Source organism: Mustela erminea, chromosome 11, assembly GCF_009829155.1.
Source record: "Mustela erminea isolate mMusErm1 chromosome 11, mMusErm1.Pri, whole genome shotgun sequence".
In the NCBI taxonomy this organism is placed as follows: Eukaryota; Metazoa; Chordata; class Mammalia; order Carnivora; family Mustelidae; genus Mustela; species Mustela erminea.
The window spans coordinates 80,561,827-80,578,784 of record NC_045624.1 but is presented as its reverse complement, the minus strand read 5'-3'; the positions used below and the strand labels follow the sequence as shown (position 1 = coordinate 80,578,784).

The following is a 16,958-nucleotide window of genomic DNA, read 5'->3' as shown; positions in this document are numbered from 1 at the left end:
CAAGTTTTAGGTGATTACGTACTAGAAACTGTATTTCTCAGTTTCTCTTGCCACAGTGGGGCCATGTGATGAAATTCCCATCAACAGCATTTGAAAAGCAACACATGTGCAACTCTTTGGTCATGCTGTTTACCTTTCACTAATTTTCCCCTTCCTTTTCACCTTAACAATAAATATGATAAGTGTCAATCCAGTTTTAATCCTACAGATGGGGACAACAACCCAAAGAATGGTACACAGATGGGACCACACTTGCTCTACAACGAATCTACCATTAAGGTAAGAGTAAAATATATGTAGTCTCTGTTATGTTAGCCATTGTTTAATTTAACTGAACCAATAATCTGATAGGGGTCAGAACTCAACCCCATTACAGTGAGCTAAACATAAAGGAAGTGAACACTTCCCAGAGTGTCTGAAATCTCCTTCACTATTTCTTTCTGACATTCCTCTATCTTCTTAGGACTGTGCTATTTTGGCCCTGAAGCAAAAGCTTATTGCTTAGATGCTGATATTACTAGTATCTAGTTCATTTTCATGTCTTATCTTTCACTGATCATTACTGAATTTAGGGGCACATTCCCAAGTCAAGTTTTCAAATGCTGAATGACTGAGGCTTGATGGCACAGAGCCACTGATGAGATGCGGAGGCAGAAGACTAGAAGGAAGCCATTCCACTGGAACCAATGCTCATAGGAAGAGTCTATCCTCTTGTGTCTTCTTCACATGTTCTTGTCTGATTGGTAACAGCCTAGTGTAGAACTTCAGAAATGAGCTTGGCACTAGTCTACCTAAATTTTTCATTGCTTGAATTACTGAGCCTTTTTCAGTAAAATGAGAGGAAGGATGCCTATTTCCCACTTCCAAGGGTTATAGATAAGAGTCAATGATTTTCACACACAACACTTAGAACTAAGTTGGCACATAATAGGCAATCCATATGTGAATGTTAGAAAACAATGTCATTGGGTCACTGGAACTACTTATTATAGAGAGAGGTTTTAAATAGAATAGAGGATGTGCTTAGATTTTCACTGCCTACAAGCACGTTCCCATTACTAGGGCTTGGAACGTTCTACCATTTCATCCTACTCCATTGCCAATGATGCAGGCTGCTGTCATAGAGTCAATAAAAATTTCCCGGCCATCTTAAAAAGGACTACATGAGGTCACTCCAGAAAGCCCATGGAGAACACTGGCATAGATTAAGGGGAGTAGGATGGGAAAGGGGTATAGGCACAGACCTAAATAACTGCAACACTGAGTTTCTTTACAGTTTCCATCTGTGCTTTGCCCTTGTTTCACTTTATTTAGAAATGATTCTCTTAAGTTCTACTTGGATACTTGTTTTCAGCTGAAGTAGCTGTTATGTTAATCTGTCCAGCTTAATTTAACACCTATTATTCACTATACACAAGGCATTGTCATAGGTGAGATGGGAAGTGTACACACATACACGCCCACACAGACACACACATGCACACATGCACACACCCCAGCTATCGCTACCAGCAGTTGCTTACACTGCAATGCTTTTTATAAAGAATGTATACAGAATTTATTTGGAAGGAAGATAAAATCTGATGGCTATTATAATATAAATGAAAAACAAATTCTCTGAGGAAAAAGCAAAAAAAAGATTGCTTTAGGGGAAAGCTTTCACATGAAAGGTGGTGCTTGTATTCTTTGTAAATGACAGGTAAGATACCTATGACCAGGGATGGAGCTCTGACATTAAAACATTAAAAGAAGACCTGAAAATAGGTTATAAAAAATAAAACAAACAAAAGGAGAGAAAGGGGCAATGTAGGAGTGCGTGATCAAGAATGAACTCCAAGTAAAACTGGAGATGGACATTGGGTTAAGGTGTTCAGATGAGGCGAACTCTGCAGTCAGGGAGCCAGATGTCATTAAGTCAACAATTCCAAGATTGTATAATTTGACTTGAGAACAGATAACCTAAACTGGGTTTCTAACTTGTTAATCTACTTATCAGCTATCTCTTGGCATTGCATTTTAATCGAACATGTTCATAATTTTTTCTCTCACCTGTGAATTTCTCCAGAGCAAAATTCACTCTTTCTAGTATTTGAATTCTTAGAATAGTTTGGTTTCTTTGGCAACAGGCCGTTAGCTTGTTCTTACCACTTTACCAATTTGCAACCCATACTTGACTATATTGATTCAATTAATGCAATTTGGAGGGGATTTTAATTTAGTTACTGAGCCATGAGGTTTGATGTCCACATATCCCTGTCTTGGCTTGAGAGTGCCATTGATATCACTAGGGTAGTATGTCCAGAACATCTCTAACTTAGAGATAAATGAGCAGCACTAACTTACATACAGATAGACTGTATCACAGCTAAGGATAAATCACTGAAGTTCGAAAAACAAAAGCATTATTACAAAATAATTTGCTGGTAATTCTACCGATGCCAGGAAAGCAATATGGAAAACATTTTCATTGAACATAAGGGGTTATCTGTCTGTCAGCAGGAGCAGCAGACAACAAATACGTTGTGCAGTTAAGTGGAATATTCAGCAAAGTAAATAGTGCAGAAGGACATAAGCATTTAGATGAACCCTAAGTAGTTATTAGCTGTGGCTCAGAAATAAGCTTGAAAACACAAGTTCTAGAAAGATGAAGATTTACTGAAGAATCATTTCAGGTATGTACTACCTAGAGAAAAATGGAACTCTGACAGAAGAAGTTTCCCATTTGGTAAGCAAACAAATCCAATGAGATAATATTGATATATTCATAAAAACAAAAAAAAATTTGATTCTATGAAAACAAGCTACCTGTTTTTTATAAGTCAATACCTCTTAGACAATGTTGATAATATGTTTCTTATTTTATTTGATGTAACTAACAGAAGTGCTTAGAAAGGTGCCTGAATTTGTGACAAAGATGTTAATTTTTCCTCCATAAAATACAATGAACATAAAATGAATTACATAGCAAAGATGTTCCTATGTATATAAAAATGGGTGGCATGAGGTATAGAAATTTAACAATGTGTAAAAGAAAAAAAGAACAGAATGAGAGAGATCCTTCAGACGTTAAAAAGAACTGAAGCTTTTTATCAAGACTTATTCTCATATTTCATATACAGTGTTATCTACCATTCAGTTTTACAAGCAACGTCCAGGTTCATGTTAGTATCTAACTACTCTTTCCTGTCAGCAATAAAATAAATCACTTAATTTAAGCATGACTGGATCCATAGTTGATTGCAAAATGGGTATCTATTACAACCCTTATGTGTGAAAAACAAGACAGCTTTAGATAAGAGAGGTAAGAGATGAGGCTATACAAAAGGCAACTAAAGCCTACTGAATCTCTGTGAATCAGGATCAGTTGCAAATTTCAGGATAGTATCATGTGTATGTGAGTGAGTGAGTGAGTGTGTGTGTGTGTGTGTGTGTGTGTGATTACTGTTCTAAACCAAACTTACCAATTTACTCCCCAAATAAAAATCCTTCTGGTATTTTTTTTCAGCATACAGTGCCAACATTCTCATATCCACTCAAACTAAACATTACAGTCATCTTAACTTACACCTTGTGTCTGTCACCAAATTCATTTATTTTATCAGATATAATTCAGATATAACAATGCATTAATTTGATACACTTCTCTGGGCAGTGCTAAGTGAAAAAGTCAGACAGAGAACAATAAATACTATATGATCTCTCTTACATGTGGTATCTAAGGAAGCTGAACTCACAGAGAGTAGAATGACGGTGGCCTGGGGCGGGGGGAGAAATTATAGAGTGAGGCAGGCCAAAGGGTACAAACATCCAGTCAAAAGATGAGTAAGTTCTGGAGGTACAGCATGGTGAGTATAGTTAGTAATACACATTACCTACTTGGAAGTCACTAAGAAACGGCATCTTAAATGGTCTCACCACAAAAGAGAAATGACAATCATGTGAGGTAATAGGGGGGGTGTTACCCAGCACTGCACTGATAATGACTCTGCAATATATAAGTGTATCAATATATATATATTTTTGTAACATCTCTAATATCCTCATTTTTTTCTATCCAAAGAGTCTCCTTCTTAAATTCCTATTTGGGAGGTGCCTGGGGTAGGGGTTCAGTCGGTGAAGTATCAGCCTTTGGCTCAAATCATGATCTCCGGGTCCTGGTATTGAGCTGCATGTCAGGCTTCCTGCTCAGCGGGGAATCTGCTTCTTCCTCTCCCTCTGCCCCTCCCCATCACTCATCCTCTCTCTTTCTGTCTCTCAAATGAATAAATAGAATCTTTTTAAAAATTAAAAAAAATGATTCCTGTTTGGTCCCTGTTCACATCTTTAACATCCCACATCTGATTGTTACAATAGTGTACCTTCAAGGTTCTCTTGGTGTTTCTCCTTCCCGTGAGAATATACACTGTTTTAGCAAGTCTATTCCATGGCTCAAAATGTTGGTGGTATTTTCCTACACATTAAATCCTAAACAATTCTGACATTAGAAGCCATGTAATCTGCCATTAAGCGAAGTTTTGATCTGATAGCCCACTTCTGTAACAAACTCTTAGATTAACTGGGTTTACGAGCCTCTCATAGTACGTGCTCATCTCCGGCTCTCACTTGATGCCTTTCTTCCTTCTAATTTTCCTTCAACTTGATTTTTCAATCCATAGTTCATAAACCAAGCCTGTAACTCTGGTCTCTAATCACTTTGCCTTTTTCAAAACTCCTATAGCAAATCTACTGTTACAGCCGGTCTAATTTATCTGACATTTAATCATTTAATGATCTGTATGGTAATCTAAATTTCAAGATATATAAAGGATGACTCCCTAATTAGATTAAAATATCAGGCGGATAGGAAAAATTTGGTCTTTTAAAACACTCATGTGGGGGCACCTAAGTGGCTCAGTGGGTTAAGCATCTGCCTTCAGCTCAAGCTCATGGTCTCAGGGTCCTGGGATCAAGCCCTGAGTTGGGCTGCCTGCTCGGCGGGGAGTCTGCTTCTCTCTCTGCCTCTATGCACTTGATCTTTCTCTCTCTCTAATAAGTAAAATCTCTTTAAAAGCTTTAAAAAATAAAAAATAAAACACGCATGTGCACAGAGTAACCATGTCAGAGGTGTTTTTGTCCCCGAGTATCTCTTCTCTCCTTCTCTCTAGTAGAGCTTCTGCTTCGTCAGCTGCATAATGACCACCTTGAAGGTAACTGGGCCCATGAGGCCACTGAATTCTGGTCAACATCCCACAACAGTAAAGGTTTTATGTGACATCCAACAAGTACCCTCAACAGGAGGGAGAATACCGTTCTTTGTCCCTTAAGAAAGAACACAAGTAACAGTGGTGGGCCTAAGGCAGAGGCCACACTCGGATGACAGAAATCAAACAGGCCGTGGTCCCCTTCTTTGGGTATCATCCCTATCAGCCCCTGTCTACACAATGATGGATACGCTGACTTAAGGGAGAAACTAACTTCCATAGTGTTGAAATCAAGTCATTTTTGTAATTGGTAGTATTCCTAACCAGTATACTGGATTTTAAGAATTACTAGCATAAAAACACGATAGTGTAATCATTTCCATCTCAAGTTTGTTTATACAGTGATCTGCAAATACAATACATTTATAGTTAAACCTTGCATCCATTCATGAATGGCAAAGTAAAAAAGAAAATGGCATTTTTAAAAAAAGATACCTGATCACCGGAAACAGTACTTCTATACATACCATAAATATCAAGTACTTCTATACATACCATAAATATTAAGATACTATCCCATTTTCTTCAAATTGGCTAGAAATCGATCACAAATGCTGCCTTCATATATAACTAAGAAGGGGGGAAAAAAGTATTCTTTGGATTAAGCTGTCATCTGCTGACTGATATTTCAAGTACTTCGGAGCTCTTTTCCAAAAAGTACTAAACAACTCAAGACCAATTACCATCCATAAGGAAAAAATATGTCACTTCATACACTTTGCACACAGGTTCTTTGCATTTTATTCTAGCAAATCTTAGCAGATAGAAAAACAAAGAATTGTCTCCCAGAGGTATATTTAACACTAATTCAACAAGTAATAGGTCACTTTATTGTAATCCCCTGGTTTTGAAATGAACAAATGAAGGAGGCAGAGAAAGAACAAGTGCCTAATAAGACATTAAGAAAATGTCATATGAAAATGAAGTAGATTTTTGTGTTTTTTTTTTCTGCAAATACAACTAATTATCTGAAAAAAAAAGTACTGCTTCCATCGGCATTTCAGTGAGCCACTAATTCCTAATTACAATCCCAATTACAGCAGGAATTAAAACACTTGCAGGAGATATTAATAGGTAAATGAATAATTTGTACCTCTGTTTTAACGATGGGTAAAAATTCACAAAGTTGACAGCTCTTGAAAGCAGTTTAATAGCTTTAAAGTTCATTTATCCAAATCATTTAAGAGCTTTCAAAGAAAGGCACTCATAAATTAAAGTGATTTTCCAGTTAGCACATACTCAATGAAGATGGCTCTAGACATGGGCTCTGGCTTCGGCTATGCCACGAAGCTAATCCTGGGACTTCTTGTCCCACAACAAAGACTGTGGACTTCACAAATACTGAAGCCTCAACATTTAAGTAGGTAATGTTATTGTCTGCGCTGGAAGTCATCTTCCATCAGCCCAAATTAACTGGTGATGAAATAGGCTCACAGGTACAACATGACATAACATGACTTAGGCAAAGTAAGCAACTCTGCTGATAGAACTTTTCACATGCATCAAGACCTCTTCTTCACCCAATATGCTGTCCTTTCCATTATCACACAGCCAGGACCCTGGGATCATGACCTGAACCAAAAGCAGACCTTAACCAACTGAGCCACCCAGGCACCCACGTGGCAAAAAATTTTTAAAAGACAGTTGACAGAATTTTTTTTTAAAGGTTTATTTATTTATTTGACAGAGATCACAAGTAGGCAGAGAGGCAGGCTGAGAGAGAGGAGGAAGCAGGCTCCCTGCTGAGCAGAGAGTCCGATGCAGGGCTCAATCCCATCCGATGCAGGGCTCAATCCCAGAACCCTGAGACCATGACCTGAGCTGAAAGCAGAGGCTTTAACCCACTGAGCCACCCAGGTGCCCCAACAGAAATTTTTTTAAATATAAAATCTCTACACTTAGACTAATAGAATAAATAGTTTGATCCCCACAAAAATTCTGTGACATAATGTGGAAGCTGATCTTCCTGTATTACAAATGCAGAAACTCAGAGCGTGACAGATACAGTTGATAAATCTAGCTAAAAGAAATATAGGACACCCAGTTAAATCTGAATATTGATAAAGATCGGATATTTTTAGTATATTTCCCAAATATTGCATAACTATATTAAAAAATTCTTTGCTGTCTGTGTGAAATTCACACTTAACTGAGCAACTTTTATTTTACCTGGAAGCTCCACTGAGAAGTGTCTTAACCAAGGTCAGAGGCTAAAACCTTTGTCTCTGGACCACCTCCACCATGTGGTGATAACATTACTGCTTAGAAATGTGGAAGGGGTTATAAACAGATGGCTATTTCAGTTTCCTTGTCAACTGACTCTAATCTCAATTATGTTCTTCGATTTCTCACATGAAGACAAAAATGAATTTAGGCAAAATTATTCTAGGTGATACTCACTCTTGTAAAAATGTCTACTGTTTTCTATTTCCAAAGTACTTTACAGTTTATTATCTCATTGGTAACAACCTTCAGGGAATAAACTGAGATGTTAGTGGGTTTTCTTGTATTGTTTTATTTTCCAGATTTGATGATCAAGGCTGAGCAAATTTAGAAAATCCAACCAGTTTCTCACAGCTACTAGGGAGATCTAAACCTGAGGTGTAAGTCTTGTTATATAAAAATCCAGTTATGTATAAGTAACATATATTCTAATTCCATTCATAGTAAGATAATTAACAATATTAAAGGCTATTTTTGGCCTTTACTTTAACAGACACTTATCAGGGATGAGCCACTCTACCTTATCCTGACCTGTATCAAAATGGTAAGATCAGAGGGAAAAAGTATGACTTCCTGAGTAATTTTTAAAAATGAGTTCACTTTAAAAAGAATGATAATAAGTCTTTAAACTTGAAAAAAGTGTTGGATGTATTAAAAGCCTGTCAGCATCAACACAAATATGGTGGCTTAGTTCCAAATTTTAATATTATCTTAATGTCTTTGATAAAGAGACTTGGTTCTATTATATTGGTAATATTAAAAAAAAAAGTTCATTCAGGTTTTAAACAAAAACAAAACAAAAAAAGGGGTGGGGGAGGAAATTCTGCCATTTGTGACAACATGTATGAACCCAGAGAATATCACACTAAGGGAAATCCTAAGAAAGAAAGAAAAATACTACATGATACCACTTCCATGAGGAGTCTGAAAGAGCAAAGTCACAGAAGTGGGGTAGAATGGTGGTTGCCTGAGGCTGGGGCATGTGGGAAATGGGGAGGTACTAGTCAGAGGATACGAAGTTTTAATTATGCAGGAGGAATAAATCCTAGAGATCTTCTAATTAACATAATACCTATAGTTAAAAATAATATATTATACACCTAAATATTTGCTAACCCTCTTATCACAAAACACAGAATAATAAACAAGACGGTAGGAAGAAACTTCTAGAGATGATGGATAGGTTTACAATACTGACTGTAGCAATGGTATCAGGGGTGTATACTTATCTCCCAACTCATCAAGTTGTACCCATCATGTACGGCTTTTGTATGTCAAAAGGTAGTCAGAAACAAAATGAAATATAAAGAACTTAGGAAAAGATCACCAAAGTTTCAATTACGTCAAGTGTATTTCATAGCAATCAAGACAGCCATTTTAAATGACCTCCTCTAACAGGTAAATGAATTCAAGCCATCAGTCCCAGAGGGAACCAACTTTCTGGCACACCTTTGTTGAAAAATTAAGTATCGCGAGAGGCTGAGGGTTGCTTCCACAGCTAATATTATGGAGGTTTCATAAGGATTCAGCTAAATTAAACACTGAAAATTCTTTTCCAAGACAAAGTGGACAAATGTCAACAAATTTAAAAATATATGAAGAGGGTTAAGAAAAAAAATCAAAGCTATTACCTTTGATTAGCATTTAAAATGAAAGAATGTAGAAGATAATAAGGCTAAAAGTTAAATGTTATTTGTAAAAAGAACCATCTTTAAAAAATGCTCCTAACTCAACCTATCTTTCCTTCCTCCTCTTGACCCCATGCTTTCTCTCTCCTTTCTTCTTAATGCAATCTTCCCTCTGTTCCCCTTCCTATTTCTCTTAGAATCTTTGTCTGTTGTTTTTCTTAGCATCATCAATTTCCCTTTGGCACTGGCCTCTTGGTTTTTCATTATTAACTAATTTTCTCTCTTCTTTTTCCACCTTTCCATCAATTTCTCATAAATGGAATTGGTAACGAGGCAATATATTTTAGAAGACTTTACAGCTATATAATGCTATAAGTTACTGACAGATGTATTCTTATATCTGTGTATTACTGAACAGGTCACCAAGCATCTAATAACTATGTCTCAAAATGACACTTAGAAATGTTTTGTTAAGACCTGATATAAATACCTAAATAACTTTAAAAAATTATAAACTTTATAAACTACATAAAAACCTAAATAACTTTAAGGTTTATTGTTTTTTTAAAAGAATTTACCTATTTATTTGACAGAGAGAAAAAGAGAGAGAACACGCAGGCAGAGCAGGTAGAGGGAGAAGCAGGGGCCCCATGAGCAGAGAGTTTGATGTAGGATTCGATTACATATTACATAGATACTAACATTATTTTATTAACTCATGATTTTTTTTCAACAAAGAAAAATAAAGTAGGTCTTGACTAGCCCACTGGTTTCTACAAAAGACCTGTCACTGATCTTAGCATCTGGGGTTCACATCGACGCAGAATGTCTACCTAATCTGAGTGCTATTCAGTCTGAGGAGGGCCACATAATTGTCTATTTAATGTTATTGCCATACAAAGCTACAGATTAGCTAATGCCTACTTCACCCCATTTTCACTGGTGTGTCTTTTTATTGTGAATAACTCTACTTGTTAAAAATACTTAGAAAACTTCAGTCTCACAAAAAATTCTTCTATATATCACAATTGTTTAAAGCCAAATTACCTAACATCCCGTAAAGATCAAGCAAAAAGCATTTGTGCTTGCCAGCCTGCTCTAAAAAGGTGAACTTAAAAATACCAGCAGACATTCCACTTAGTCTTTTCAACAGGTTCTTGGGATCTATACACATCATATACTTTTCTTTTTTGTTCCTGATTTATTTCTCCTTACCCTCCTTTGTGAGAATAAAGGATATTACAAAAGGGTTCATTCATTTTAATGTGTAAAATACACTGATCTTCTCTGAATACATATCATCACGAAGATGCCCTCAGAAGCAATCCAACCGGGTACTTACACAACCTCTATTTTCTTTGAATTTTCATTTTATTTCTCATCGTACTCATTTGAACAAATCCCCATTCACTGATTAAAGCAAAGCATCAACACTCTTCAGACAAAACAACACTGACTTGAAATGTGGAGAAATATTTCAGGGAGCTTCTAAAAATTCTATTCCATTCTCCACTGCGATTCAACACGTTGTCCATGCTGAGCAGATGGACCCTCATCTCCAAACTGTTTTAAGATTCATGATAACCCCCTGTCCCAAGTACACAGACACCTGCTCACGGCACCACTGCAGCCTGGCTGGACTCCAGACGCCAAGAGCTGCAGCTGTGCCTGAGGACTCGCGGTTTAAAGTGATTTGGGTGGATACAGAACCATGTAAGGAAGAATACACTTTCCTTATCAAAGTGGCATGATATCTTTTTCTCACAATATGGGAGAAGCTAACAGATACTAGAAAAAAAGAAATATTAAGTCTGGTACTTACATTTCATTGGATACCTACTGAGTCATTGAGCACTTACCTGGGTAATACCGGGCGAGGCCTGTGGCACTGCCAAACACCTGCCACAGCAATGAAGGATCTTCCTCTCGGTTTTTTTTGAAAACTTCATCTAAGGCACTTGTCCAGTTGAGTTCATTTAACACAATCGTCGCTGATGAAAAAAAAAAGAAAAAAGGAAAAATTCAAATTTATTATTACTATTTGAATCCATCATTTATTTGCCAAATAATGTTACATCTTTTCATCAGCTTATCTCTGAAAGTGCTCTAACGCGATGCTTGTCAACGGGTTTAGACAAGGAATTATTTCTCCAGACAAATTTTTATATGACAGAAGCCATTTTGACCATCTGGGCTGGGTAACTCTTTGTTGTGGGAGCTATTCTGTGCTTTGTGGATTGTTTAGCAGCGCCTATGGCCTCTACTCATTAGATGTCAGTAACCACCCCCACACACCCACCCTCACCAGCTGTGATAAGCACCATGTTTCCCTGACCTTGTCAGAATACAAACAAAACCGCCCCCTGTGGGGAACCACTGTGATACACAGAACAGGCAATAGCAGCTCTGTGGGTTGAGCAGGGGTGGAGGGACGCATACCTCACCTTGAAGCAGCTCAGCTCTGAAGAAGAAACCTACTGAGTGCCTCAGGACAGAGTTTAATGGTCACACTTCCCTCAAATACTGATGATTCTCTGTAACACTCTAACATAATTAGGTCCTTATGGGAATGAAAATTTAAAAAAAGATGTTTGCCATTTAACATAGTCTGTTAACTGTGTTTACACAACAACAAATCAACAAATGTATACATCTTGACAAAGAAAATTTACTCAGAGACTAGACAATACCAGTGCTAGAAATCCAAAGTAGCTGATGCTTTACTACTTTTTTTTTTTTAAGATTTTATTTGACGAGAGAGATCACAAGTAGGCAGAGAGGCAGGCAAAGAGAGAAGCAGGCTCACCGCACAGTAGAGAGACCAATGTGGGACTTGATCTCAGGACCCTGAGATCATGACCTGAGCTGAAGGCAGAGGCTTTACCCACTGAGTACTACCTACTTTTGTGAGCAACAGTTCTTTTTTTCTGGTTAGTTCAATTAAATATTAGAGAATAAGGCTAATAAGGGCCAGGCCCCAGATTTTGATTCTTACTGACAACTACTGATTGAACTTGGATAGGGACTAAAAACATTTGCCATCCATTATAATGAAAGAGAAGCTACCATAAGGTGGGGTTTAGTGTATCATTATGGGGCTCCATGATCAGAGCATCTTATTTCTAACACAGCGAACATTTCTTTAGCTTAGAATATTATCTTCCCTTTACACAAAAGGATGACATACATCATCTCACATCTTTTCTCCCCCCTTTATATGGAATTTATGTACCATGCCCCCAGCAGATCAGGAGACTGGACAGCTGTGCACTTGACAATCTACGGTCAAGCCTAAACAGCGAAAATGCATGTGGGATAAGGACTGGAGAAATTGCTTAATTTCTATTTTCTGGGACCACAGCAAATGAAGGCGGCAAATGCAGTCAAAGTTAAATCACACCCAATATTCTGTAAAGGTCAAAGAAACAAAAGAATTTCTAACAAGAAAGATGCACAGCATATGTGTTTATATTTTTAAGCTTATCATTTACAAAAAAAAAAAAAAGAAGAAGAAAACAAGGGTCTTGTGAAATTGTCCTGGGACCGGCATCCAAATACATTTCTCATTATTGAGAACTAACAAGATTTCCATCTTTATGGATGTGATTACTTGCAGAAAGATCAGTTGTGTGTGTGAATATTCATGAGCTGGGTCAGATCCACGGTGTGTCTGAGATACTAGTGAATTTATATTCAAGAGCATGATCCAATGAACATTAAGTGACCCATTATATAAAAATTCATATTCACATGGATAACCTGAACTAATACTATTCATGAATATTTATAGTTATATATAAAACATCACAGAAAAAGAGGAACATTGTACTTTTCTTTAAACAGTCGTGAATTTTACAGTAATATTCTACTGAACAAATAATCATGTTTATTTATGATTCAGATACACTTTATTAGTTGCCAATCTACTCTAGCTATCTCTTCAATTTCCTTCACTCTTTAATTCACATCAAGCAACAACTGGTATCTAATTATTTTTAATAAAGTTTTATTTGTTTTCAAGGTTGCTGATTGTTTTCTTAGTTTTATTTGATGACAACTACCAAATATCAGGCTTTGATATGCTGATTGTTAATTATACTTTAGGTACTGGGGGGGGAGTCAAGCTCTGAATTTTTTTTTAAGATTTATTTATTGACACAGAGAGAGATAGCAAGAGAGGGAACACAAGCAGGGGGAGTGGGAGAAGCAGACTCCCTGCTGAGCAAGGAACAGGAGGCTGGACTCCATCCTAGGACCCTGGAATCATGACCTGAGCTGAAGGCAGATGCTTAACTGAGCCACCCAGGCACCCCAGAATATTGTTATTATGGTGATGGGTCTTAAAGTTTGCAGTTTATGTATCTGAAAATTCCTTTGCAGATAAGACATTAATGAAGTAGGTATCAAAATGTTTTTCTCAAAACTTGTTCATCTGCGAATGAGCCAGGGACTTAAGGAATCTACAGTAATAGGCGCCTGAACGGATTTTAAGTTCCATTCAAATGAGAGAAAGGGAACTGTATCTCTGTCAGATGTGCAAGGCTTAATCCCAGATTAGGGTTACAGATGCTTCCATTTGCCCTCGTCTACGGATCAAGATTTTCTTAGTGCCATCATTATTCTGTTAGTCATGATCTTTACTTGAACATCTGAAGCAAGAAATCAAAATCAAAGAATCTGTTGCGGGAGTGCAAAGTTAGCTCCAGTCTTTCTTCAGAGAACTTTAGAGAGACGTTTAGAGAGAACAATCATACTGTTCCAGTTCCTGAAAACACCAAAACTACAAAGTAACATAAATTGCTTCATTAGAAATTAATTTTTTCTCAAATTATACTGAGCAAGTTAAAAATGTATTAAAAACAAATGTAAAGCATCAAAGCCCACCGGAAAGTATGAATGCATTTTAGACCCCTCTTGGCTATTTGGCTATATTTTCCTGATCCACTCTATGTATTACATTTGACTAATACATCTATCTTATTTTAGTTTCTTAAACTACGTCCCTAAAGTGAACAAACTTTTATCTGCTTAACCTTATAAAATTAAATAGCTTTTCCAGAATCATTTGGTGTCTCATCTCTCTCCACTTCTATGCCATTAGCATAACTCAGGCTGCACAATACTGAAATAACTGGGTAATCTGCAGATGATAGAAGATTGAAACTAATGCAGATTATTGGCCCTGGTGAAATGAAGTTTATGTCATTTCCTGAATCTATTATCTTGCCCTGCTAGTTCCATTATAGTTACCTACACTTTTTTTCTTTCTTTCTCTCTCTCTCTTATCTAAATTCATAAGTAGACTTTACTTAGGAAGATGTTTTTAAGTAATTCTTCTGGCACAACTGTGTAGAAAGCCTGGTGCCTTAGAAAAGTTAAAAGTTACTGTTAGATTTTTTGTTTGTTTCGTATTACCAAGTGTTTATGTGGTTGGGCTGTGCCTTTCTGTCCTCAACCAGTATTTTCAGTCTCTTCCTCTTCCCTAAGACCACAGTACTTACAAGATATAAAACATAATCTTTTTATGATGAAAAAAATAATAAAACGAGCCCAAATACCTCAGAAAATTATTTTCAACAAATATTACTGTTCAAAAGGAATATGAAAATATATAGTTCTTTCTGATAAAGACTTAACACTCAATGAGTAACTGTGGCATCCTGACTCACTAAAATTCAACATACTTTGTTTGCCTTTGTCATTGTATATTACTAAGAATTTTGAAAGCAATTATTTCCTGTAAGTCACAATCTTTATTTGAATGTCTACACAAAAAACCAAAATGCAAAGTATTCCATCTAATTGCAGAAATTATGATATAAATTGGTAGCCCAAAAATATTTCATATAGTTATTTCAAAATAAATTATTTTTTAAGAAATCCTGCAATATTTCTTTTCTCCCAAACAGAACTTCATGCTTTTAGACAGATATACTTAAGAGCACAGATAATAGCTCTGCTATTTTTCTATAGGCTTAGCAATATTTAAAATATCTTGTTTCATATTTTCAATTACACATTGTGTGTGTATTGCATTATTTAACATATGCTACATTCACTCATGCCATTTTACTCATTGCTCCCTGCAACCTTCTAATGTTCTCCATTCACATCCACTTTGAATTTCTCAGTTGAACAAATCTTACAAGCACAGGAGTGGCCTACATTATTTTTTCCCCACTGTGGAAGACAAACGAGTCTACAGTGATCTAGCCCTGAACCTAGTGCCAATTACTAATGAACTTAACTAAGTGTCTTACGGCTGCATGAAGAGTAAAGTTAGTCCTCATTTTAAGACCACTTCTAAGAAATGGAGATTTTTTATCTTTGTAAGAATGTTTTATTCTGGGGGGAAAAAAAAAGTCTTTTATAAATATGCAAGGCTAAGCCTGTTGGAAGCCATGAATGCTGGAAAAGTCAACCTTGACTCAGGCCTCTATTCTGAATGGTAGGACAGGATTTCACTGTTAATTGATTCAGAAGACCAAGCATCCATCTCTATTCTTCCTATAGTTAGTTTTCAAAAGCATGGCCTTGGTGTTCAGCAATTCTCTTTCAGAATATTCTATTGTTCAATCTGGCTTCTCAAGGGAACAAAGAAAAATCTAATTTGTAACAGGACAAAAGAAGTGCCTTACATTTCCTGCTAATTCTTCTAAGATACAGGACTTAAACCTACATCAGACTTATGACATGGATTATAGAATCATTGACAAGTTCTGAATCCCATTTTCCTCCACAAATTTCAACCCAAAAAGCATTGCACTACTGCTCCCATTTAAACAGGAAGACATTTTCTTGATTTAGTCAAGGCTCAAGACTTCATCATGCTTTCGAAGCATCATATGACTATTTGAAAAACCTTAAGATCATTTGTAATGCCCATAAATGTCAACTAAATCTTTCAAATAAAACAGATAGAAGCTAGTAAAAATAAAGAAAAAACATAGTAGGATTTATTCAAAATATAAAATAACTTTGGTAAGTCTACATCAAAAACGCATTTTCTAAAATACAAGACAGTTTTGACCAGTCTTAGGTAAGACCTACAGGTATTAAAGCCATGAAACAAAATAGATACTAAAATTACTTTTGTTTAACCATGCTAAATATGTTATAGTTACATAAGTAAAAAACAGGAGAACTGGTCAAAATGTTTAATATACTATTTCCATTTAACTAATAATAACTGCTCTATTATAGCCTTGCATTTAGGTAACATTGGTATGGGTTATTTAAACTATAGCCACTGATAAAGTCAGTGATATTTAATTAACCACATACTGTGGCAGGAATAACATTATGCCATTTAACTTTTAGAATGGCACTTTGAGATACTAATAGTATCTCCTTTTTTATTATGACAAAAATAAAACCTAGGAAAGACTTTCAATTTGACAAAACAAAAAACACAGAGCTTTAGAGACAGCACTCAATTGTGTCCCATTCTAAAATTTGTACTGTTTATGAGCAACCGATTTCTAAGCGTTCATTTTATATGTAGCTCTGATTATTTAAAACTTTAAATATGAAAAAAAAACTGTACTTTTGTAGCACACTGTTTCTCAATTGAGACCACTATTCCTCCCCGAGGAATAGTCAGCAATGCCGAGAGTATTGTGATTATCAAGATCCGCAAGCGTCTACTAGAATCTAGTGGGGAAAAACCAGGGATGCTCTGACCATCTTGCCGTGCACAGGAAGACCCCACCACAGACAATTACCAGCTCAACAGTCAACAATCCCACGTTGGGGAATCTTGCTTAAGTACAACTACAAACACAGGACACTAATGCACTTTTTTTTTTTTAAGATTTTTTTTTTATTTATTTATCAGAGAGAGAGTGTGGGAGAGAGAGAGCACAGG

The 16,958-nt window shown here is 36.4% G+C and overlaps 1 protein-coding gene across 6 annotated transcripts in view; it reads right to left on the bottom strand.

Moving 5' to 3' along the window:
- CACNA2D1 (calcium voltage-gated channel auxiliary subunit alpha2delta 1) overlaps window positions 1-16,958 on the bottom strand; it is a 514,151-nt gene that overhangs the window by 126,951 nt on the left and 370,242 nt on the right. For all 6 annotated transcript variants that reach the window (XM_032303892.1, XM_032303893.1, XM_032303894.1 and 3 more), the window contains exon 7: window positions 10,951-11,082. In XM_032303892.1, the coding sequence (XP_032159783.1) occupies window positions 10,951-11,082 (132 nt within the window). The remainder of the gene's footprint in view (window positions 1-10,950; window positions 11,083-16,958) is intronic.